The sequence below is a fragment of the Lutjanus erythropterus genome, chromosome 10, assembly GCF_056507025.1.
Source record: "Lutjanus erythropterus isolate fLutEry1 chromosome 10, fLutEry1.hap2, whole genome shotgun sequence".
NCBI classification, from domain to species: domain Eukaryota; kingdom Metazoa; phylum Chordata; class Actinopteri; order Lutjaniformes; family Lutjanidae; genus Lutjanus; species Lutjanus erythropterus.
The window spans coordinates 40773613-40799418 of NC_139326.1; the positions used below are offsets into that span (position 1 = coordinate 40773613).

Genomic DNA, 25806 nt, shown 5'->3' on the forward strand with positions numbered 1-25806 from the left:
CTTTGTTGGTGATGGGGATAATTCTTAAACCAACTTGCTCTGAATTCTTCTTCAGTGTTCATAATTAGAGACACGAGACTAACCATTTAACCATCGAAGCAAACAAGTAGGAAAGAAAGAAAAGACAGAACTCTATGGAGTCACTCATCACATTTAGCATGCTCTCCATTATTACACCAACCAAACTAACATTCAGACTAAATGGTAAACCCTATTTACAGCAGCTGATTGGGAGTGGATCACGTTCAGAGTGTTTCAAATCAAAGTAAATATTAAGCCAACATATTTAATCATGTCAGAGTACAAAGAGCCAGTCTGTGGCTACACCAATCATCACGACTCACTACAGTACATGTAGGTCTCCTTGCTGTTTCTTACAGGCTGGAATGGAAGTGAGAGCAGTAGTGCAGATGGGAAATCAATCAGAAGGAACATACAGGTCCCTGGGTGTGTTACCTGGGTGTCGTCTGTAGCCGTGTGCATTGCGTATGGCTTGGAGATGCTGCTTATGCACATACAAGTCAAGAAACCATCACGACCACACGCCTCGCTGCTGTTCTGCGGCTCCTCCTCCTCCTCATAAAAGTGGAGCTTTTATAGTTCTTCATAGTCACCGTCATCTCTTTTTACCGAACCTGTTCCTCCACCCAGAAAGTCCTCCAGCTCATCCACTTCTGTTTTCTTGGGTCGGGATTTCTTTTTCTTTTTCTCTTTCTCATCTGCTGCTGAGGCTTCATCTTTTTCCTTCTTCTTGTGTTTGTGTTTCTTCTTGCTCTTTTCATCCTCCTTAAAATAGGACACAATTTATTATGCTGAGATTACTGTTTCTATTTACAGAATACAATATGATCAACAATAACTGTACCTCTTTGCTCTTCTTCTTCTTTTTCTTCTTTTCTTTGGAGGAGTGTTTGCTTTCTTTCTCTGAAACAGGAGCAGATACACGCAGCTGTCTTATGGTGATGGAGGACTGAGATGGTCAGAATCAGCTCTTTCAATTAGTCTGAAAAACGTAATTTTTTAATATTGGACTGAAGCATTAAAAAGGAGGAACATCAAGCCTCTTAAACATCCAGTGATTCAAAACATAAAATATTCAAACTACAGGAGGTCCCTCGGTAGTTGTCCCATCAGTCAACAGATGGTGAAGCACCTACTGCAATAACTTTTTTCAGAGAATTCACTCAATTTTCAAAATAAAAGATCTCATGCAGACTCACGATCATTAAGACAGAGAAGCAAATCAACAAAATCTGAGCAAGTAAACATAATCAGGTGGGTAAAACGCTCCACTGCTGAAATGCTGCTGGTGGGATCTGCAGCTGTGTGGAGGATGGATCAAAAGATGTGACTCAACATGTAACTGTATACATTTTTAGAAGGAAATGGGACAATTAGTCCAAACTTCACAATTTAAAAATGTTATTTATTTACAACATTAAAGCAACCAGGTGGCTTTACATATATATAGACATTCACAAAAGCTGAAATTCTGAATAACTGATACATAATGTTGCCGTTTCATAGATCGGAGCCTGCATGTCCCAGTGGAAGTGTTTATTCAGAAGGTTCATGTTTTGGCATAAAGCTGATTAGATCACCCCCAGTATCTGAATTTAATCCCAACAAATACTCTTTATGTTTATGACAAACTAAATTTCATGAAAATCAGTTCAGAATTAAGCGAGTTACAGCTGACTTCATAGTGAAGTCTGCATCTCTCATTCGTTTAGGAGCAGACCTTGAACACTACAATATTGCAACAGCGCAGCTGTATAGTGATGTCATACAGCAACGGACAATGAGGTCCAGTTAAGATGCAGACAAAGCCAATAAAAACAGAGATTTATTCATCTTGTGTGGTGCCCAACTTTAATGGCTCATTACACGTCAGGTGTGGAATTAATCTGCAGATGCTCTGACTTAAAATGAGACCAAACTTTTCGATGGATATCAGTTTTTTGAGCCACAACAAAAGCCAAACTGTGGCCTGTAAAAGACTATCTAAGCCTTTTTTTTTTTTAGCCTAGCAGATGTTGATGACTTGTGGTCCTAAATAGCTGGTTAAGAGGAGCAAGTCAGCATAAAACAGAGCAGACAATTAAATAGTTTTTCAAAATTTATGAATCACCACAACCTTGAGCACAATACAATAAATAATAAATACAATAAATGTAATAAATAATGTGCACAAAAGGTATTAAACTGATCCAGTAGTATGAGAGACTAGCTGTGGACAAGCATCACATTCCCAATTTTAACTCTGAATAAGTACCTATATACACGTATCTATGGTTAGGTTAATTTGGAATTTAACATTTCTTGGAATCAGGGGGATGCTGTCTTGTACTTTGGGGGTTAGGTTTGTGGGTAAATCAAGATCACAGACTTTTCACAGACAATTTTTGGTCTACAGAGCAGAATTGTGTGGGTTTTTTTTTTTTGAGGAATTCCTGTTGCAGTGAACATTACAACCTGGGACCACAATCAATCAATTATTTGATTGAGTGTGAATTCTAATTGATTTTGACATTAACACACTGACAGATATTTCATGACTTGCCTTCCTGCTCCTCACTGCTGTCTTTGGCTGCGGGAGCCTCTTCCTGGATGCCGAGGCCGAACAAGTCGGTGTCGTCCTTGTGTTTGAAGGAGATCACAGTGGGCTTCAGAGGCTCTGGCACCTTGGCTAACTGCATGTCATCATCAGAGAGGTCAGACAAAAGCTCGTCCCTGACTGGAAATGTATCCTAGGAAGACCGGGACAGCCAAAAATGAACCATCACATGAGGAAATAAAAGAGACTGACGAAGATAAAAATCAAAGATTGAAATCTTAACACAAGCTGACTCAAATCCAACAACCACATACAAAGCTCATGCTGTAAACTGTGTTAACCTCTGAGTCAATCTGCTGTAAAGGTAAATCTGTTCCACTTTACCGTTGCTATTTTTGGTGTGTCGGATGCTTCAGACTCAAAGTCAGGGTCATCCATGACAAACGAGAGCATCTGCTGGGCGACAGGGGCCTCGGGGTCCGTGTCCGAGTCATCAGCTTTGGGTGAGCTTCCCTTCTTCTTGGCCTGGTGTCGGGCCGGCTGCTCCGCTGCTGGAGTCAGAGTGAGGGAGATGGGCGCTGCCGTCTGGCCTCGGGGCTCTGGAGCCACCTTTGGTTTAGTGATGTGGATCACAGGCCTGAAACAGAGACACAGAACCTTAAAACCTCCACCTTAAAATATATATACATACTATATATACATACATATATATGTATATATATATATATTATATTTTTTCAATTTATATTATATACATTTTTACACAGTCACACTCTTATATTACACAAAGTAATGATAAAACAACAATCGATAGAATTTTGTTTGTGTTGCTGCACTGATGATGATTTTCTTAACATCAACACTCCAGAAAAACATCAAGTGGACAGTCGCTGCCACCTCCTGCAGCCACACCGTCACTGCATTCTCTGTAGGACGTGTCCAGTGTGCACTACAGACGTCACATGATGTGCATCCTTTTCAGCTACAAATAAGAGCACAAAAAGCTCTTTTCTTGTAAGTTTTGGTTAAAATGACCTTTTGACGAACAAAATATACCAAATAACTTCATAACCTAACATGTAGCATATAAATATATATAAATATATTGACTGAAATCATCACTATTCTTTGAAATTTTCTTTTTGTGTCTAAAAATATTTGCACAGAACAGCAACATATGTTCTGTGGTTGTCATAGCTGCTGAACAACGTCTAGGCTGCTGTATTTCAGATTTTATCTGACGCATTTCACAAGGACACCGCAGCCAGTGTTGAACTGGCAATCTTTCTAGTTCCAGCAGAGGGTATAATAATGATTAATAAAATGAAAGATGTGTTTGCCTTTATCACTCTTTTAGCCTGCCGGAGGATTTTGTTGGAATGGAGATCAGAGCATCCACCCAAAGCTTCTGCTGAGATGAGTGACTTGGCATTTTTTTCAGAAGTTAGAAAAGATTAAATACTCCATTAGAGGATCAGCTCAAAAGTCCACACAACATGGGACCCTTTATAGTACTTTATTTTCAAAGGCTTAATACCACAATACACCGCAAATATTAGGCAGGATCTGTATTTTTACCATTTCTGACTAGCCTTCCCCAGGGAACACTTACGGAGCTCTCATTACACCACAGTGGAGTGATAAGAAGTGAGAGTAAATTAGCCTATATACTGGAACATCCACAGATCTTGTTCTCTATGTGAACTGATTTATTTTATTTCTTGTACCTGTATGTGTATTTTACTTTACTACTATTTAGAAAAAAAGGAAAATGTTTGTTGTGAAATGCTTGAGAACAATACTCTTTTTCTCAATAAAAATATGTATTAAAAATGCACAATAACATGTGCAAATGAACAAATCTAGTGGCACTCTTTGCATATTTGGCCAAAATAGGACTTATTCCCTCCCTTGTGATTAAATGCATTCATGTGTTGAATGTTCCCTTTGCACACAGAGCCAAAATACTGTTTCTTCTTGAACCAATCCAGTACGTCACTGCAGCAACAGAGCATGCCTTCTACTGTGTGACATCTCTTTTCTGCATTGTGTTTCCTGTCAAAATGTCTTTTGTTTTTGTTTTTTGTTTTTTTTTGTCTTTTAAATGCAATTTATGTGATGTTTTAACTATTTATTGTCTTGCTTTTAGCTGTTAACGCAATTTTAATGTTTTTTTAAACTTTTATTTTAATGTATTTCTATGCTCCTGTAAACTTTGAATTGCCTTGTGTCTGAATGGTGCTGTAGAAATAAGCTTGCCTTGTTTTGCCTTATAATTATGTATGAAAGTAGAGCAGCAGCATCTGCTTTGCTGTTGTTCATTAATAATAATCCTCTGACTGATTAACTTTACTTCACCTTCAATACCACAACATCTCTTTACATTAGATTCAATGACCTGCTGAAGGACTTACGCTTTCAGCTCAGGTTCACTGTCCAGGTCTTGGTCTTGTGTGATGGTGGGGGCTGCTGGTACCCCTTCTTCCTCGTCACTGGTCAGAGTGATATCTTTACTGGGGGGCAGGGTCTTAGGCTGGGGGAGGCTGGGCTCAGTGTCGTCAGGATCAAGCTCATCCTGGAAACCAGACACCATGGGGTTTCCTCTGTCCTCACCATCACTGGGACAGACAAACAACAGGTCAACTTTGTCTGTATACCTTTACTCATTAACAGAGGGTTGGTCCACTGTTGTGGACGGCTATGTTATATCAGATCAAAAACACTTAAAGCTTTAACTAAACACACTTTATTCATTAAGGAGAGAATGACTAAAGCTTTGTTTTTCATCTGCATTGAGGCTTATTTCAGTTTATAAAATCAGCAAATACTAACTTTGTCCTCAAGTATTAACAAGCTAACACAAAAGGACAGGTGGACATCTCACCTGTCGCTGTCCACAGCCTGAACGGGTGCTGGTTGAGGCACCTTGGTCTTGGAGGGCAGGCTGTCCTCCAGGAAGCTTTTATCCAGTCTCTCATCTGGCACAAAATCATCCACACTCTGAACCTTAGCAGGACACACCGGCGCAGGCGGATCCTCTGATGAAAACATAGAGCCCAGTTTATAAGAGTAAATATTAAAGAAATTTACTTTATTCAAATCTACTGTTTAACATTAGAAAGCTCTCACCACAGCACTGCCATGTGTTAAATCACACAGAAACTCCAATGAAACAGTGAAATCACATGACATTCCAGTACCAGACAGTCCTTTGATCAGTTTAAAGCTCTGCATTTCTCAGCTGCTCACTGTTGAGTCTTGTGACTACTTTCTATAGACTTCTGTTTTCAGTTATGGCTCAATAATCCATTCAGAGACTCGTCTTGAAATACTATTTACTATTTAGAATGACAGAGTTCTGATCAGAAAACTAAAGAAAGCTATTAGCTAACCCCCTGACTGCTCTAGAAGAAATCATGCATTAAAAAAAAAATGCATCCTACTGTTTTATTATGGGGTTAGTATACACTATGTGCTAGAGCTGAGCACCAGTAGCTTCTTTTAACGGCCAGCAACTCCATAACTGCAATCTTTTTAATTGGCTGAGTCATGCTGAATCATGTCAGAGTGGGTAAAATTGAAAAATGAGTTCCGCTGTTACAGCATTATCTCAGCAGCACTGCTGTGTGTTGTGATGTTGTCCATCCAAGTGAGTCAGAAAGGTTTTTAGTGTTTCACAGCTGTATCTCAGATGGAACGCTGTGATACGTTTTGTTTAAGTTTCATTAGATGTGAGACCTGTCCAACATGAGAACTGTCACTAACACCTCATTTACACCTGCTATTAAAATGTTATCCGTTTGCTTTTACACTGGGGTTGCAAATTGTGAGCTCTTTTCTAACTCCATCATTGGTAAAATTAATGATCAATTAATTGATTAATCATATTTACAAAATCGTAAAAAAATTACATTTACCAAACAATACCAAATGTATTTTTCCCCCTCAAAGTTTTATTTCCACAGCAACATGTTCCACATTCTCTGACAGCGTTATATGCACCCTTAAAATAAAGCTGCTAACTAGAACCATAAAGGGTTCTTCAGCTTGTCCCCATAGGAGAATCATTTTTGGTTCCTGTTAGAACTTTTTATTGAAGTTCACATGGAACCCTTTCAAAGAGTTCTACAGAGAAACCAACATAAAGGCTTACATTTAGAACCATCTATAAAAGGTTTCCCCTAGAATCCCCTGTGAGAGGTTCTACAGAGAACCCTTTTATAGTGCAAAGGTTCCACTTAGAATGCTCCACAAGAATGCAACCAAGTAGTTCTACATTGAACATTTTTATATTCCAAGGGGTTTATCAAGACCCAGACTGAGGGATCTACCAAGAACGTTTTTATATGCTGTGGGTTTTATCTAGAACACACTCAGGAGGTTCTACTGAGAAAATCTTTATATTCCAAAGGTTTTATTGAGAATCAATCCCAGGGGGTTCTATCAAGAACCATTTTATATTATGGTAAGAAGAACCCTTGATGAAAGAGATTTCAACGATCCTTAAAGAACTCTTTCTTCTAAAAAAGGTTCTTTGAATGAAAACGTTTCTTAAGGGAACCCTTTCATCTTACAAAGAACCCTTGACAAACCCTTTCTTCAAAAAGTTCCTCAGAAGCTAATTGTTCTGAGTAGAAACACAGCTTGACAGGAAGAACCCTTTTGGAACCCTTATTTCTAAGAGTGTGGCCTATGAAACATGTAAAGAACTACATGTTTCAGATGTTTATTTGATAGTGGATCAATTACATTTTACAGGATCGATCAAATTCTTAATGACCGATTAATTGATCATCGATTAACTGTTATCATCTCTAGTTTACACCTAAGATCCAAACATGATGCAAGCCAGGACAAAGCATGATGTGGCAGATCAGATTTTGATCACACCTTGCATTAACATACTTTTTGAACTTATCTGGATAACGTATCCAGACACATATCACATTTTAACAGTAAGTGGGGTGAAGGAGATGATATACAGAGATTATAAATGATAAATTGAATTACTGCCTAGCTCTCACCAAAAACTTTATAAAAACATGATAAACACAATGAGGATCTACTTAAATGTGATTTTTTAAATTTCTTTACTCCTCTCTGACAGTAAACTGAATATCTTTGAGTTGTGGACAAAAGAAGACATTTGAGGACGTTACTTTGGGCTTGAGGAAACACAGATTAAAAAATGTCACCATTTCCTGACATTTTATGGACCAAACAACTAATTGATTAATCGTGAAAATGATCAACAGATTAACCGATGAAAATAATTGTTAGCTGCAGCCTTAACAATGGTGATTTTTTTATTAATGATATCTTATAACGTTATTTTTAAGCACTTTTCAGAAACAGGAAACAACTGACTTATAACAAACCTGCATGTATCTGTCAAATTATTGTCATTCACACAAACAAGTCTATTATGTTCCTTATGGCTTCATTCAGACATGACAGGAAGAAACTCATGTGACACTTGTTCTCACTGCTGGAGAACACTGTTGAATTGAAAAGTACAATCATTTGAAGGAGGGAGAGTGGTTTCTTTTGCCATTGGAAACTTAATGAATGTTCAATGTGAGCATGAGGGAAGCTTGTCCCCTTTTCTCTCAATACACTTCAATCAATTTCATCATTTATTAGACACAGATTTCTGCTTTTTGTTTACTTTTTTTTTTAAATCCTGCAGTGCACAGGACAAAGACAACACATCAAGTTACATTTAAATCCATTTAATTTAATTTAAATAACTTACATGAAGCATTTTGCTAGACAGTTATAATTTCATGCATGAATGGAAGCTGAAAATATAAAGAGGGAGACTTCTGGTCTCTTTGTTATTGTGGGTTTACAAGTTCTGTTTTTATAACAGCATTGTGAGGGTGAACTATATAGACTTAAATATAGATTGATCTCTCAACTGCTGCAGATTAGCTCATACTTACTGTGTCAGAGTTTAACAGACTGATTTGCTTTCTTTGAGCACAGGAAACGAGAGAGAATAAGGGAGAACAAAAGTGATCTTGTGAGACATGCTGATGATTAACTCCCGGTCTGTGTGACCAATAGTTGTGATCAGCTGGTGGTCACACAGATCAACATTCTTTTGTCCACTGAATGACTCTTGATATTGCTGCTATTACTGTTTCTCACTGGGTGACAATGTGGAGGTTCACTACAGCAAATTTAACAACATGTAGACCTTTTAGACTGTGCTGACTTGTTGAAAATATCAAGAAATACTTACACTGAATATCTGAAGTGCTTTCAATAATAATTTTTGCAGTATCAATACTCTGTATCAATACATTGCTGCAGCCCCCAAATAGTCCCGCCTTCTCTCACTCACTTAAAGTCCTGCCTTCTTCTCATCACTCGCCTCATTTGCTCTGCTATAGTCTTTATTTTTTGAACAAAAATCTAAAATTCCTTGTCCTTCCATGTCCTTGGGTCTAATGGAAAATGGTATTGAATATCGATATTTTCAAGTTATTGTATCAAAATTAGAAATACTAATATCATGACAACACTGACAGTCTTCTTACAACCATTCTGAAATGATTATGAATGTACATTTCAAAATAAAGCCACTGTTTTTTTTTTTATTTAGATCACACCAAATAATCAGCACTGGACAAATTAATCTGTAGGCACATACTTTATGTCCACCTTCCAGGTGTGTTGCTGATATGCTTGATATAGATTTGTCCACAGTGTAGGCTTAAGTGTCAGAATGCAATCGCAACTCCTATATGGACCAGAGATACCAGAGGAAGTGAGTATCAGGGCTGCAACTAACGATTATTTTCATAGTAGATGAATCAGTCTATTATTTTCTCGATTAATCATTGCAGCTCTAGTGAGTATCGTGGTATCAATAGTTGTGAATTAGGCTCCCTAAAAATTCAGTATTTCAACCAGATGCCTATGTTTTTTGCAGGATGTAACAGTGCACGCTTCAGCAAGCTAATGGATAAGATCTGTGACTGTTGCAGTCCGTGCTCCGAGTACACAACAAAAAGTTGGACTGAGTGTCAAATTATGGGCTGATTTTCAAATGATCACATAAATATAAAAATAAATCATCTCTGTTTAAACTTATGATCAGGCATGAGGTCTCCTATAGGTTTAATCTTGAGGTAAAGGCAAATATTAGGTAAATAAACAACTTTTAAGGTTACAATTTTGCTAGTTTATCCAGAAAGTTACGAGATGACCCAAAGCTAGCTGACGAGATTGCGCATCAGGCTCACAACACTGTGTGTGAGACGCAGGATGTAAAGCACTGCCTCTGGGTGAAATACCAAGTTTTTCAGGGCGTCCCGGTTGTGGACAGTGTACAGACAGCTGCAGAGTAGCTGGCATGTGGACAGGGGAGGAGTTTTAGTAATGTGTACAATCTTACCTGATGTAGGAGCAGTGGCCTCAGGAGCAGGAGATGAGCTGAACCAGCGGGAGATGAAGCTGCGTTTCTGGGGGGCCGAGGCCCCCGAAGCAGCAGAGAGCTGGAGGTGTTCGGGAGACTGGGCTGATGGCTTTGACTCAACAGTAGGCGAAGCAGCTGCGCTGACTGCTGTTGAGGGAGGCAGAGGGGAAGCAGCAGACACAGATGGAGACTGTGAGAGGGCCTGGGAGGGGATGGGGGGCTGAGGGGTGCTGGGGCTGGAGCTGCCTGTGGAGGCCCCGCTCGGAGGAACGATTGGGGACTGGGAGCCCGAGGAGGGACTCTGACCATTGGCTGGACCAGGAGAGCCGTAGCCTTTACTGCGAGACTCCAAGTTCTCCAGGAAGCTGCAGATATCACAACAGGGCAACTAGTTAATAAACTATAAATTAATAATTTGCAATAATACCAGAGACTGGGAGCACAGGGTGGGGACTGGAGAGTGGAAATGTTGCTCTGGATTCTGTAATATCATATATTATATTATATATTATACACACTATTTTAACTGTGTCACAACCACTTGTCAAAGATACAGTGTTCCTCAAGGTATTGATTTCTTAATGTGGTATTCTGGAGGGATTCTGACACTTTTTTATTGATTCTCAAGGGGTCAAAAATTTGCACCAAATCTGTGTAACAAATGGTATCAACCCAAAAGCTGCTATAACAATGACACCCATTTGTGAGAATTGGGACAATTGCAGAAAACAGCCTTGTCTCTGTCAATAATTCACAACTTCAAGCTATTTTAAAATGCATTAAAAGCCCTCGGAATCCAAAACTATAACTAACAACACCTACTGATAACAGAGGTGCAAAAATTCTAATCATCTTTATTTTAAAGTGTATTTTTAAAAACATGTTGGCCCTTAAAAGTTGTGTCCAAGATTTCCATCAACTCTGTCAGATTTAACAGAAAACATGACTTAATCAGGCATATAAAGGGTCAGCTATACCCTCAGGACCCCTGTCTCACTTCCTGGTTTAAAAAATGCAGGAATACCGCTCAAGTACTGGTAATCTTTCTATTTTTGGACTTTTGGATAATATTTCTATCTGATGTGTCTCAACCACAACATGTCAACTCTGTAGTCCTTCTAAATGATTAGCATTAAGAGAACTCTGAGACACTTTAAAAAATAAAATGACTGCTCACTACAACTATGATGTGACATGAAAAAACGTAACATTTATATATTAAATTACAAAATGTTATCACTAGGAGATTAGCCCGTTACACAGCCATGAGTTTGGTCTTTTAAAATATATTATACAGCATAATCACTCAAGAATGAGCAATGAGATATAATATACACTTGAATCTTTTTGAAAATGTGAATAAGCACCTGAAGAAAACTCAGTATTTATTACAGATCAATGACTAAAATGAATTTTTGTGTTCCCAGCTTTCAAATGATGTATACCACTTCTGTGTGACATATAATGTTGACCTGCTATCTGTTGACTTCCTGTTCCCTCCTAAAAAACGACAACTCAGCACTGACTGCCAGATGTGGATTTGTATTTCTTCTCTGTGACTCTGTCCAATACCACCTTTACATATTTGAAATGTTGCATCCTCTGACAGCATGTAGCCAAAAGTTGCAGAGACTCGAGATTACTTTCCTGTCCAGTACTCATGAGTTCTTGAAAATAAAAAGAAGAGAAAAATTATTTCTATTCTCACATTAAGAGGAAAAACTTGAGGTTGAAGAAATGTACCCAAATAGCACATTTCATAAATTGGTGTAAAATTCAACAGCTGGATGACAGCTGGATGGAAGCACAACTACAGTCTATAGCGTTGTTCCCAGCCTCAGAAGTATGGTGCCCACAGAGTGGACATGTTTCATCAGGTGCACACAGTGTATTTTCTGTTGTGCACAAGAAACCTGTGGAAGAAAAAGTCCCTCTACAGGCTCTCTAAAACACTGGCAGGAAGAGACAAGGCAGACCGTACATCTCGTAGTTTTGATCCTCAGTCTCCTGCTGGACAGACAGTTCTTCCAGGGTGGCATCCATGTCCAGTTGGTTGGTCTCCAGCTGCCTCAGGAGTGTCTCTCGCTGCATGCACACGCACACGTACACACACGTACACACACACACTCCTTTAAAATCCTTTTAAGCAGTACAGGATGGAACAACTAAATAAAAATATGATAATGATGATACTACTGATGACAAATGAGGGTTAAAAACTAACCTGTAGTTGCAGGAAGGGAATGTTGAAAAACCTGTGCAGATATTTCAAGCCAAATCCGTTCTTCATGGATGACTCAGCGTAGTGGATGTAAGAGGATCCCATTGGTCTGTAAAACACAAGTATTAATGGTTAGCTTCAATAGCGATTTCTAACATGTGTACTACATTAAATATGTTGTGGAAATGCCCTCATAATCCCCTTCCAAAGCTTAGACTATAAACACGTTACTAATTTCTGGCCACACCAGTAGAACTAGCTCTAAAAACAACACCTGACATCACTATCAGTGTTTTAGCAAACAAGTGTCATTTTACACATGCAGTAGACAGAGCAACCTTACCATTGTTTTGGAGTCCTGCTTGTGTCCACTTGACAAAATGATGATACATTTAGCTCTGATTTGGTCTCCACCAACTCCTGGAGGAAAGTATCTGTCTGTTCAGCTGCTAAGTGCTCCAGTATGTTCACCCGCTAGTTTCTAACTGTGTCTGTATGTGGTTTGGCACTGAAGAGATATCCTTGGCAAAGGTGGTCCAGCACAGTCATGAACTCCCCATAGACAAACATTTAGAAGGGTTTAGAAGGGTTTGACTTGACATGCATTGACTTTAAATGTGGCACTGTCATCAGATGCCACATTTACCACAAGTCAGTTCCTGAAATTTCTGCCCTACTAGATCTCCCCTGGTCAACTGTAAGTGCTATTACTGTGAAGTGGAAGCACCTAAAAGCAACAACAGCTCAGACACTGTATGAAATACCATGCACAGTCACAGAGCGGGGTCAATGAGTGCTGAAGCACAAGGCCAGGGATCTGCCACCTTTACCATCCATTTCTGGCCACAACTTTTAAAAGCTAAGTTTTCCCTGAAGACTTTTTTTGTTTTTAATTTGGCATATTTTTACAGTTGGTCAATGTAAGAAATGTCACTTTCAACAACAACAACAAAAAAAAAAAGTTGAGAGGGGTTCCCTCTTCTTATGTTGCATACTGCAGAGATTGTGATTTGTGATATTGTACAGATAAAATTTGTCTTTAAATGACATGGCACTGTTGCTGAGCCCAGCAGGTATGTGGGGAAACATTCTTTATTTTTCTACTAATCTGAAATAAATTATTAATCGAAAGAGTGTAAAATACAAATTATTGATCTGTTGTGCAATTTGGGATTTGGATTGGAATGACTGTAGAGTGGATAAGGACAAAAACGTCACTAACATGATCAAGCTCATAAGTTGACAGAATTAAGTAAATTGAGGACACGTTATCAAGGATCACAGAGAATGTGTCCACTCAGTATTTCACTGGACAAATGTGTTTCACCTTCTTCACTATCAGAGAAGTTTCTCTGAGTCTGACTCATTTTGTTCTCCTTTTTGTTGTTCCTCCTGTTCGTTGTTCTTCAGTTCTCTTACTCTTCCACCTCTGACTCTGCACAATTCATCACATGGTGTAACCAAGTCTTGTCATCGGCTGATACAGCCTATAGGGAGGCCGTGGTAGACTTGTCATGTAAGACTGAGATTGCACAGAGATTATCTGTGCAGGCTCAACAATACTCCTAAAAATCCCCCATCCAATCAGCCTCCATCACACTGAGTTTGTTTCCAGTCCTGGCATGTGACCATTTAGCTAAGTGCTGATCTCTACCTGTTCAGTCCAGCAATCAGGTCTCTTATGTCATCAGGCAGGATAACGCGATGCTCGCCCATGTCCCTGTGGTTTCCCAACACACACACCGGCACATGGGTGGGGACTTTGGGCAGTTCCCTCAGGATATAGTTAAAAGTCCTGCAATTGACAAAATCACAACACAACATTGATCTGTAGGTGGCTGAAGAATTTTAAAATAAGCTTAGACCATTAAAATGAACTACTGGAGGCTCAGTTAAGTGAGGGTTGAAATGAATTCTCTGTATTACAATTGTCACATCAGTGTGTGCAACAGTACAGCAGAACATAGTTGTCCATTTTGAGGGCTTTTATCATAATGCTCAAAGGACACAGCTGGTACTAGATTTTTATTACTGTCAACAAAACCCAAGAAAAGGACAAAATTAACCAATAAGGATCACCTGGAGCAAGTAAAATGCCTTGTCAGGCTAGTCTGCCAACTCACTTGCCCAACCGGGTAAGGTAAAAATAATCCAACAATTAAATTACTTTGTTAATTGATTAATGGCTAATCATGATTAAAGCAATTTTTCATGCAAACATTTGAGAAAATACTGTTTTCAGTCTCTCAAATATAGAGATTTCTTGATTTTCTCTTTATTATCATATTACGCTGAATATCTTTGAGTTCTGAACTGACAAAGCAAGACCTTTAAAGACATCACCTTGGACTCTGAGGAACTCTGATGGACATTTCTCACTTATTTCTGACATTTTACAGACGCTACAGCTCCAGATTAAGCGTGACAATTAAAGGTACTACAATGAACTTTCATATATTCTTGATTTTGGAGCCCCCTATGGACAAAAGCGGTAGTGTTTCCACCGTAATAATCACAAAATGTAACGTCAAAAATACAATTATCTCAATAAAAATCTGCTCTTCTTCTATGCTTCTTTTTAATTGGCTAATGCACTGCTCACTGTTAGTTGGATTGTGAAAATGTAAATATAGGCTTGTGTCATCTGATGGAGACTGACTGGTGGCAGACATTAGAAATAACTATACAGAAATAGCCAGTCCTCTAACGGATAGTCCTGTTAACTTGTGTAAGTCATGTAAAGGCATAAGTAATAAATTAAGACGGTTTCATAACCAGTTAAAAAGTCCTTGTTATAGCTTCACCTTTAGTTGTTCTTATTTGTTAACCACTAATATATCAAACAATTGTAGAGAGGCAAGTAAAAACTGTCTTTGGTCAAGTACATTTATAACCCACTTGCCCAACTGTGGAACCCTGTGTTAGTCCATCCCTCAGTACAGTCTGAATCCCCCCGCCTGTGGCTCTAATTGAGTCCTACTGAAGACATAAATCTTTAAAAATACCTCACAGGTATATTGTTGATTTTTAAGTAAGACTATAGAATTTCCTAATCAGCCGCACATGCAGGTTTAGCAAGTATCACTCAAAAAGGTGGAAACAGTGCATTTGTTAGGGACTATTTTCGACTGAGGATTAATCCACATTTGGTGATCTAGTGAGTATATGGGCAGCAGGACAGTGTGTGTGGGACAATACTCTTTAATGGACACATTATTGTTGGTGTGGTGTTTTTGTGAGATTTGTTGACAATAATAAAAATGGAGAATATCACTAGACTGTAAGTGCCAAAGCACAATGTATTTAAGAAAAACTATGAACCTGAGAAATCAGAATGAATGCAGACTGAAAGTGATACAAATACTGTTACTACAAGGAAAGTAACAGGTTAGTACACCAAAATGGCACAGCAACAATAAACATTCAAATGCCTGTTGGTACATTATGTATTATGCAAGACATGCCATTATTAAAAAAAAAAAAAGAAATTCTGACACATGATGCTCAAAATAGCAATGCTGAAATGTTTTGAAGGTTTCTGCCTTTGAACCTGAACAAAATCCACCAGTGGAAAGTCTCGGCTCCACAGCACATCCACACATGCAGACTGAGTGAAACCTAATCTGTCCATGCATATTGTAGCATCAGAGTTCACTGATGAGACAGCGCGAGGACAAGAACTGAGACAGACGACTCTTACCACTGCTTGGTAATGTCAAACATCATGATGACTCCGTTGCAGTTCTTGTACACATCCAGGAACTCTGCATCCAGGGCCACCTCGTCTGACTACAACACACACAGATTCAGATTACTCGCACATTACAGGACACTTGATCATTTCCAGCCTATAAGACGTCTTTAACCGATACCATCACTGACAGACAAACTCTTAGTGAGCCTTTTTGCCTGATCACACGTGATAATCACCTCTTGGGGCTCATTCTCCAGTTTCAAATTGTCTCCGCGCCTTTTGCCTTTGCCTGAATGAACAAGAGATCAGAAGCGTTAGACGGAGACAAAAGAAAATTTCTGCAGCTTAGTTTGTTGCTTTACGTTAGTTTATGATGAGTAAAGCAAGCAGAGCAGCTCAGCCACTTTTCTTATGGAAAAGCATTTTGCAGCCTAATTTGAACACACGTTATCCTTTAAATGCACACTGCTGGCATTAAAGGGTAAATTCTATATTTTTCAACCTGGACCCTATAACCCAATGTTTTTGTGTCTATGATATTAACGGGAACAACAGTTTTTGAAATTGGTCCAGTATTGAAGGAGAGGGCGGCAGCAGGCAGAAGTGAAACTGAGCTGCAACATAATCCCTCCAGGCAACTGCGCCTGTCTTCCACTAAAAGAGCATTTTTTAATTTTTTTTTTTTTTTTTTTTTTTTTTTTACCACTGACAGGCTCAGATTGTTATTCTAAGTGTCTGACAACATAATGGAGGGGAACCCTACAGAGACAGACCTTCAGATTAAAGAACAAGATATTATTTGTTGAATGAAGAAATCTATCTACTGTTATAAATGAAAAAATGACCATGATGTGTCATCAGAGATCAAGGAAACATGTTAAATTAAAATACTCACTTTACTTGACAGGAAAGCTACAGCTGCAGTGTTCATGTCTGTTTCACATTAATTAGAGTTCAAATTATTGCTACATTTTTGCCAAATGAGTAAGTGTCTGTTTATGAGTCATAAGAAATCATTAATAATCTTGTCGAAGGTGTGTATTTTTATTACTGTTAAAGGGCAGGGTAAATCAACTTGCTTCACCATAGATTGTATATTAAACAGGACTACAACCTATTTAATATAAAAGTCTGTTGCTCAGTGTTGCTCCTTTAACCAGAAGTGAGTGTCATATCACTCTGTTCAAAGAGACCAGACTCCATTGACAAAAACAGAAACTTTATCTCTTTGTTCTTTCACTGCAACATTTCAAAGGGTATACAACTGATAGAGGAAGTGGTTGACCAGAGAGTTAAATTACTGTTTTTGTCAGTGATGTCTGGTGACTTTGAAGAAAGCAATAAAGTGTATTTCTGGTTAAACAAAACGGATCTTACTCTTAGAAAGAAAGTCTATCCTGTGGGATCCTTTCCATAATCAGACTGTCAGACACTTAAGTGTTTTCACATCTCCCTCGTTTGGTCTGGTGGTTCATTTGTGATGTGAAGGCAAACAAACTAAACACAGGATTTTATAATAGAAGATGTGATTCTGGCACAATTATAAAAGCTAAACTGCTAATAAATCCATTAGCTAAGCGTTAAATGTGTTAAGGAGGTGATCATGTAATTAATAAGACATGTAAATCCTATATTAATGAAATTCATTCAGTAGCAGGTAAACACTTCAGCGCATGCATTTCGCCTAGTTAACAGGACAAAAGCTGTTAAAACTGCTGTGTTTGTATCCTACTCTGTATGTTTTGTCTGATTAAATTAACAATACAATTGTACGTCACATACATGAAAAAGTCAGGTGAAGAGCAGCTGCACTCCCTCACTCCCTCTCTTTCTCTGAACAGGGAGAGGACATTACACACATACAGGCCACAGCAGGTCAGCGAGGTGCACACAGGAGCACAGTCCTGTAGCTACAAGATGCCTCCTTTTCTCCCTGTCTCTGTCAGTCATTATTCATAACATGCCACAATTTGCTGGTTGTTTCTTAGAGAGCTGAAATACACACATCTGAAGCAATAAAGTGCTGTATAACCTTTGTCAGTCAGAATTTGATTTTCCCACATGGGTCCTGATGATGCAATGATGATGCAGAATGACAATCACCAAAATTGTCCAATCAACGTGTTAAATGTCAGTCTGTAAAACTGCATGTTTCCTCCTCTTGGGTCATTTGTAAAAAGTCAGTGTGAACACGAACCGCACCAGGACTAAAACACAACAATGTGAACTGACCCACAGGTGTGAAACCGCTTAACGATTAGACTAACAATCTGAAACTGTCAGTGGCAAAAACAAGCACTTTTAGTGGATTGCAGTTGCCTGCAGGGATGATGTTGTAGCTCAGCTTTGCTTCTGTCGGCTCAATACTGGACTGATTTTAAAAGCTGCTCTCCCTGCTAGTCACTTAGACACTAAACACGGGAAAACAGTGTCTAGGTTGAAAAATACCAAAGTTACCCTTTAAGTCATGGCTCACATGGCGCAGATGCTCAGCCTCTATCTACATACAGCAGAAACCTCAGCCAAACTCTGACATGTAGCCACGCAGGGAATAGCCAAACCTTGAGAATATTGACATTCAGATAAGAGTGGAACAAGGCGGGGCAAACCCACAGCACACAGGCGAGTTCAGTTTCTACACACTATTGTGACGCTCACCTACACCTTCAGGAAGAGGATATTTTTGGCCTGAGATGAGTGCGAGAGAGGTGCAAAAAAGACAACATCAACACTGAGGACAGAAAAGCAACCATGCGTCTATTCGATGTCATGACATAGTGTAGCAGGCTGACTGCAGGAGACAGAAACAGGTGTAACATCTTATAGCGAGGTAAGCCTCAGCAGACAGTCTGGTTCTTTAACTGACACTTGTGTCAACACTCACCTTTGTCTACCACGTCCCACACCTCCACTTTGACCACATCATCAGTAGCTGAGAAACAGAAAGGGTGCTTTCATTAGTCATGTTCTGGGGCTGCAGAGGAAAAGAATTCAAATGTACAGCTGTTAAGTGACTCTAATATGGATCCAGTAACTAAACATACTAGAGGAAGTAGAGGTGGGAAACAGTTGCTAACACAAATATGGGACATCCTACACTAGAAGTCAGTTAGCTGAAGCTACAGCTAAATGTCTCATTTTTACCTTGATATGGAGCCACTGAAATAAATCAGCGAGGCACAAACAGCAGATGTCAAACGTTCACCAGAAACAGAAACAGAACGAAAGCAGTGCTGATGAGATCAAATGCATTGTAAGGTTCAGAGATGACATGAGTTGCACTGACTTACTTTTGTAATTCCAGTGGATACTGGTGGCTTGGATCTCCTGAGTGGGCAGGTACTCCTCCACAAACTTCTTTCCCTGAAGTCGATGCCATAACGTACTCTTTCCAGTGTTTCTGTCTCCCCGGATGACTATTTTCACTTGAAAAGGAAGGAGGTTGAACATTAAGTTCATCAGAAAATAACAATCACAATCACATCACGTAACAGTCAATTTTTGAGTTTTATTTCAGCAGCATCATTGTGTTAGTGGATATAAAAGGGAAAAAAAACACTTAAAAATAAACTGCTATGCTACATTTAACTGGTCATCAAGCTAGTGCCATAAGAATGTGATAAATAAAATTTTAAGCCAAAATTAAGATGTGTGAGTTTGACCCTTTCAGTTGGCTGTAGCTAGTCAGTGTCGCAATGCGAGGTCAGCAGATTTTAGTTTGTTTCCACAGATCAGAGGAAATATGTGCCAGAAAGTCTGAGCACACGTGTTGTTTTATGTTAAACATGACAAATAAAATGGACCAGTTTGTTAAGACTACAATGACAGTTTCTGTTCGCACGACAATGAGAGTTCCTATTATGTGTTAGCAACAAGCTAACAGAATAAGTGCTAGGTAATAATATATATTTTTAGAACCTCAATTCAGGAATTGGAAAAAAAGAATTATGATACTTAAGAGAACAGATTTTTTCTCCCACCCCTCATCCACAGTCACTGTATTGCCTACAGTAGACTGCAGTTGGCACCTTGGTACTGCTGTGGACAGGGTCAGCAGCAACACATACTTTAGACACATACTTAGAACATTTTCACTACTTAAGTTGCTGTCAGACTGACTTTTCTGATGGGAGATCACCATTGTGCCACCAGACTACTTTGGCAAAAACAGTAATTTTACCTCACAGAACACAGACAATGCTGTTCTGTCTTGTGTTATTTTGTGACTTTGGTGTTGGCAGTAGCAGAACAGCAACTCCCGTGTTCTGTGAGGTAGAAGGAGTGGTCAAAGCCTGTTCACCTGATTGGCTGCAGTACTTACTGTTATACTGGACTCCTTTGGCGAAGCGTCTCTGCAGACTTTGGTTCATGGACTGCAGGCCGGCCGGGATGTTTTTGTCCCTGAGCTGGCCGGGCTCAGATCCCACCAGCTTCTTAAGTGCCGAAAACATCTTGACGAGGCTTCACGAACTTGTACAGCAACACAACGTAGTGCAGTGGAACTCCCCTGACAGTTTGTCACACAGAAACTGAAGGAAAAGTTTAAAAGAGTCTCCTGATGTCTGAGGAAGTTACGGGTCCATGCTTAGAAGCAAATATGACGCCCAAAGACTAAATATTAACTCTGAATTTAGCAGAGGTTCTCCTAAATCTGTCTGGATGTTCTTGCTGGCCAGTTAGAAGTGGAGGAAACTACCATGTTGTTTTGAGCATCATCTGTGAAAAAACAGGAAAAAAACAGAAGTTATGGTTGGGAATTATCTTCCATTTCCTCTCAAAGTGTAGGCATGATAAAAAAGGCAGGTTTGCCCAGGCAATATCATGTCTCCATGACAAGCTATGATAGAAATGTGCGGCCAGATCTGGTGACTTAAAAGGAAATACAAGTCGATAAATATCACACACAGGCAACTGTTTCCTTAATACAGAAATAATACCATTAAGACTGAGCATGATGTAGCTCCAGGATGTGTCTCATGTTTTGTCATTGCATTCAACAGAGCATCCATGTTTCTTAAAAATAATTAACCACAATAATTATCCAGTGAGCATTAAAAAACCCAGAGAGAAATCCCACTTAGAGAGTGCCTTTCTGTTCTGATTCTCTACAAATATCATGGTTCTTTAAACCATCTGGATGGAACAGTACTCCATCTGCTGTATGCTAAAAGAGCTTTAACCAATTTCCCAAGCTGCACCGCTAGGGGTGTGTATCTCACTGACTGAGACAATTCAATATGTATCTCGATAGATGTTTAACAATACGATACATCTTATAAATTTAAACGATTCGGCTTGATATGATTCATCTCTGTCACAATACAATACAATATGATGCAACATGTGAATCTTAATGCTATATTTGGAAGATATTATTAGTTGCAAAAAGACATCCTGAGCACCACTGTTGAGGAAATGAAGGGAAGACACAGGAGAGGGAGGAGGGAGCGCTTGTTTTGTGTGAGCGAGGCAGTGGGCATCCAGTGAGAGCGGTGGAGGCAGAGACAGGATGAGAGAAAAAACGGAGGAAAGTTACAGCGGCAGCTCATTTGATGCCAAAAATGAAACATACACACATCCTAATGAGATATATCGATACACTAGGGCTACATCAATATGTGTCCAATTCATGTTCAGCTTTTTACTGATACAGGCCGTCTGGACCGATGCACTCATATCTTACACAATAAAGTCAAACACATCGGATGCATGAGTAAATAATTACAGGCCTGTAAACCACTGATTCCTAATTCACAAAAAGATTGTGGCCAGAAATGTTAACTAACAATTACTTTCATTGTCCATTAATTTATCAGTTATTTTCTTGATTAATCAGTTAGTTGGTTGGTCTACAAAATGTCAAAACAATTTGTGAAAATCAATTGATCAGTGCCTCCCAAAGTCCAAGACGACACTGTCAAATGTCTTGTTTCATCCACAATCAAAAGATATTCGGTTTAAGAAAAGAAAAGAAAAGATCAGATAAGATATTAATCTCAGGAGGAACATTGAGGTGTCACAGCAGCAACAGTACTGAGAATGAACCACAGGTAAGGTACAAGATATGGATGACACCAATTAATCAATAATCAATAATTGGTTGTTAAAAATCTCATAGATCATGTAAAATGTAATTGATCCACTATCAAATAAACATCTGAAACTTGTAGCTCTTTATATGTTTCATAGGCTACACTCTTAGAAATAAGGGTTCCAAAAGGGTTCTTCCTGAAGAGCTGTGGTTCTACTCTGAACAATTTGCCTCTAAACCCTTTTTGGTAGAAAGGGTTTGTCAAGGGTTCTTTGTAAGATGAAATGGTTCCATTAAGAACCCTTTTCATCCAAAGTACCTTTTTTAGAAAAAAGAGTTCTTGAAGGATTGTTGAAATCCTTCAACTCTTTCATCAAGGGTTCTTTGTACCACAATATAACACAGTTCTTGGTTGAACCCCCTGAGTTGACTCTAGATAAAACCCTTGGAATATAAAACGGTTCTCCATAGAACATCCTGAAACTGTTCTAGATAAAAGCCTTGGAACATAAAAGTGTTCTCAGCAGAACCCTCTGGTTGGATTCTTGTTAGCACCATTAGAAAGGTAGAAAGGTTCTGGCTAGAACCTCCAGAGAGGGTTCTAGGTGGAACCATTGCACCATAAAAAGGGTCTCTGTAGAACCTCTCACAAGGGATTCTAGGTGAAACCTTTCGCAGATGGTTCTAGATATAACCCTTTATGTTGAGTTCTAGGTAGAACTATTTGAAAGGGTTCCAAGTGAACTTTTATAAAAGATTCTAACATGAAGCAAGAATGGTTCTCCTATGGGGACAAGCTGAAGAAGCCTATATGGTTCTAGTTAGCTCCTTTATTTCTAAGGGTGTATATAACGCTGTCAGAGAACATGGAACATGTTGCTGTGGAAATAAAACTTTGAGGGGAAAAATGGTTAGGGTTTAGGGTTAGGGTATTGTTTGATAAATGCATTTTTTTTTAAAGATTTTGTAAATATGATTAATCAATTAATTGATTGTTAAATCTACCAGTGATTGATTAAAGAACCAGTGTGTAATAATTACAGGAATTTATGTACATAAATGAGATATATTATATATAAGTATGTTATTTATTATTATCAATCAACGTAAACTCATAATCTATAGGTTCCCGTTACTTTAGAAATAGCCATTTATAGTTACATACTGTCGGGTCGCCTTACGGAGATCATCATCCTGCGCCGTCTACAGCAGCGCAGAGCGGACAAACTGCACTAACAGTGAGTCTTGGGAAGCCCATGGCGACCTTACGTAGATGCTGCAGCGTAAACACGGAAGTCGACGGAAGGATAGACGCGGGTGATAGCTGGCAGACCATTTAGCATTGTGAACCTTGACTGGCACAGTTTTGATAAATGGATGATCATACATACACTGTACCAGAACAAAAAGCAGTGGACAGTGAATCCCCGTCATCCAAGAAGCGGAGACGCGAAGAAAGTAAACGCAAGCATGACAGTAAACGGCAAAAACACAAATCAACATCGGCATAGTGTTTACATGATGGAAATCGCTGATGGAGGACAAGCGTTTTCACAGTGATGCCGAGGTTGCCTGTTTTCTGCTAGACAGGTAATTCATCCTACACACATAATTGTAGTTTTTTGTGAGATAGCTTTCGCTCGCCATTTTGTCCGCTGACGGCCACCGTACTCTTGGTGAGAGAGGGGCGGTGTCGGGGTAATCCTCTTAGTTGCAATCTAAGGTTTGAACGTTATGCCACTGGAAATCACACACTTCTCCTTTAAGGAAAGAGCTCACAATTTGCAACCCTAGTACAAGTACACGAGAAGGAGAACAGACCAAACAAAGACAATAAGATTCATTTACTGCCTCTTAACTTTACTGTTAGAGACAGAATACTGTCATACTAAAAACACTGGGAAATATTCACATTTGAGAAGCTGAAATCAGAGAATTTAGTCACTTTTTCAAAAGAAAAGACTCAAAACAATTAATCATAGGTGGCAATTAATTTACTACATAGCAACTAATCAATCAATCAACTAACTGTTGCATATCTATATACATCCACATTTTCTTTTGGTAAAATGAGTGACAAACAGCATTATAATGAAGAACTGTTTGTTTGATTCAGACCCCAACAAATGTCACATAATTATAATTTTAATGTTTTTTTTGTGAAAATGAAAATTGGAAGATCATTCCTACTAGTCTTGAATCATGTCTCAATCATAACACCTGCCAAAGTACTTGCAGCATAATTTTTTGTTTTTACCATTTTCTGCAGCCCTAATATGTTCAGACACATTTTACCTTTATCAAAAAACTGCAGCTCCTGTGATTTGGATATTGCATTTGTGATTCTGATAATATTTTAATTAATTGTGCAGCCCTAACTGCTGGTTACTTATCTTTTTGAAAAATCTGATGGTTGGGTGAAATATCAGTACATAAAAGGCTAAAGCTGTAATGATTAATATTTTATCAATTACTAATTGACTATCAAAATAATCTGCAACTATTTTGATAACTGATTAATAATTTTTTAAATTAAAAAATGTCTGAATTCTCTGATTTCAGCTTCTTACATGTGAATATTTACTGGTCTCTTTACTCCTCTCTGACAGTAAACTGAATATCTTTGAGCTGTGGACAAAACAAGACATTTGAGGACGTCATCCTGGACTGATTGACATTTTTTCCCCATTTTCTCACAATTTATGGACCAAACAACTCATCAATTAATCGAGGAAACAATCGACAGATTTGCAGCCCTGTAAAAGCCACAAACTGGAATTATATCAAATGATGCGTTCAGATGACACTTTTAGCAACAAGTACACTTAAAACGAGTTAATAAGTGGCTCATGGATTTGGAGGTTAAATATCAAAGCCACGTTAGTGAAAGATGTATCAGAACATGTCTGTGCGTCCTCCTACAATCCGGATGGAAGCTGTCAGTGTCCCAGGAGCTGTTACATTATTCACTATCAAGATCAGCTTCAGTTGTCCCCAGTTGACACGATCAGAACACCGTGTGTCTCTGTCCAGCTAAGGCAGAGACTAATAACAATTCAAACCGTGTCATACTGTCATGATAACAGTGGATGAATTCTATGTCGGGGTGAATTTTCCTTTTAACGGTATCCAGCTAGCATTAGCTGCCAAGCTGTTAGCTTGGTTTAGAGGGCTATGCCAACATTTAAAACAGTGCTGAAACGTATTAAAGCTAAATTCTCGATAAGGGTAATGAAGGTCGACCCAGGCTGGAGACAGTGGTGTGGCAGCCCGGTGGTTTGTTACCTGTCCTGCTCTACGGTAACGATATCCTCGGGCTCTGTTGAAGAGGCTAACGTTTGCTATGCAGCCTGTATTAGCTTAGCTTTCTCCTCAGTCCGCTCAGTGACAGTACACGTAAGGCACACCGGGTGTTCTGTCCTGGCTCATATCAGCTCCACATACTCACGGTTAATCAGCGAGAGAGCAAACTGCAGCGCCGACATGTTTTTCTCTAAACATCTGTCACAGCTCCATCCCGACAGACAGTCAGCAGCGACATTCCTTTGCAAAGAGAGCAGATCCACCGAGCCAACGTCAAGTGGAACACAACCACCTACCACTTCCGTTCAAACTTTCAAAATAAAGTTCATTTAAGTTTAAAATGACCAGTAAAACTGTTGAAAGATTAGAGGGTTTTTTTTTGATAAATGGATTAGGTCTGTTTGGTATTCATACTCTTGATGACACATTAGAGCTACAACAATTCGATCAATGGATTATCAATCCATTATTACATAACTCAACAACTATATTCAGAATTGATTAATCTGTTTGAGTCATTTTTTAATTAAAAATTGTCCAAATTCTCTGATTTCAGCTTCTGAAATATGAATAG

General features: G+C 38.9%; 1 protein-coding gene across 1 annotated transcript; it reads right to left on the reverse strand.

Moving 5' to 3' along the window:
• Positions 1-205: 205 nt before the first annotated feature.
• On the reverse strand, positions 206-25515 carry rabl6b (RAB, member RAS oncogene family-like 6b). Its single transcript, XM_084729337.1, has 17 exons — positions 25378-25515; positions 20220-20614; positions 19189-19323; positions 18783-18830; positions 18557-18586; positions 16135-16187; positions 15905-15993; positions 13859-13999; positions 12208-12313; positions 11965-12068; positions 9963-10348; positions 5442-5595; positions 4972-5175; positions 2942-3194; positions 2564-2750; positions 866-924; positions 206-786 (listed from the first exon to the last, which is right to left on the reverse strand). Exons 2-17 carry the CDS (start codon positions 20347-20349, stop codon positions 595-597), a joined length of 2271 nt encoding a protein of 756 aa, XP_084585463.1. The 5' UTR covers positions 20350-20614; positions 25378-25515; the 3' UTR covers positions 206-594.
• Between the last annotated feature and the right edge of the window lie 291 nt (positions 25516-25806).

Coding starts and splice junctions, on each gene's coding strand:
- rabl6b (XM_084729337.1), bottom strand. CDS start 20,349: ATGTTTTCGGCACTTAAGAAGCTGGTGGGATCTGAGCCCGGCCAGCTC. Junction 16,188..18,556: donor TCCTCTTCCTGAAGGTGTAG/GTGAGCGTCACA, acceptor TTGTTCATTCAG/GCAAAGGCAAAAGGCGCGGA. Junction 3,195..4,971: donor AGTGAACCTGAGCTGAAAGC/GTAAGTCCTTCA, acceptor TCTCTGTTTCAG/GCCTGTGATCCACATCACTA.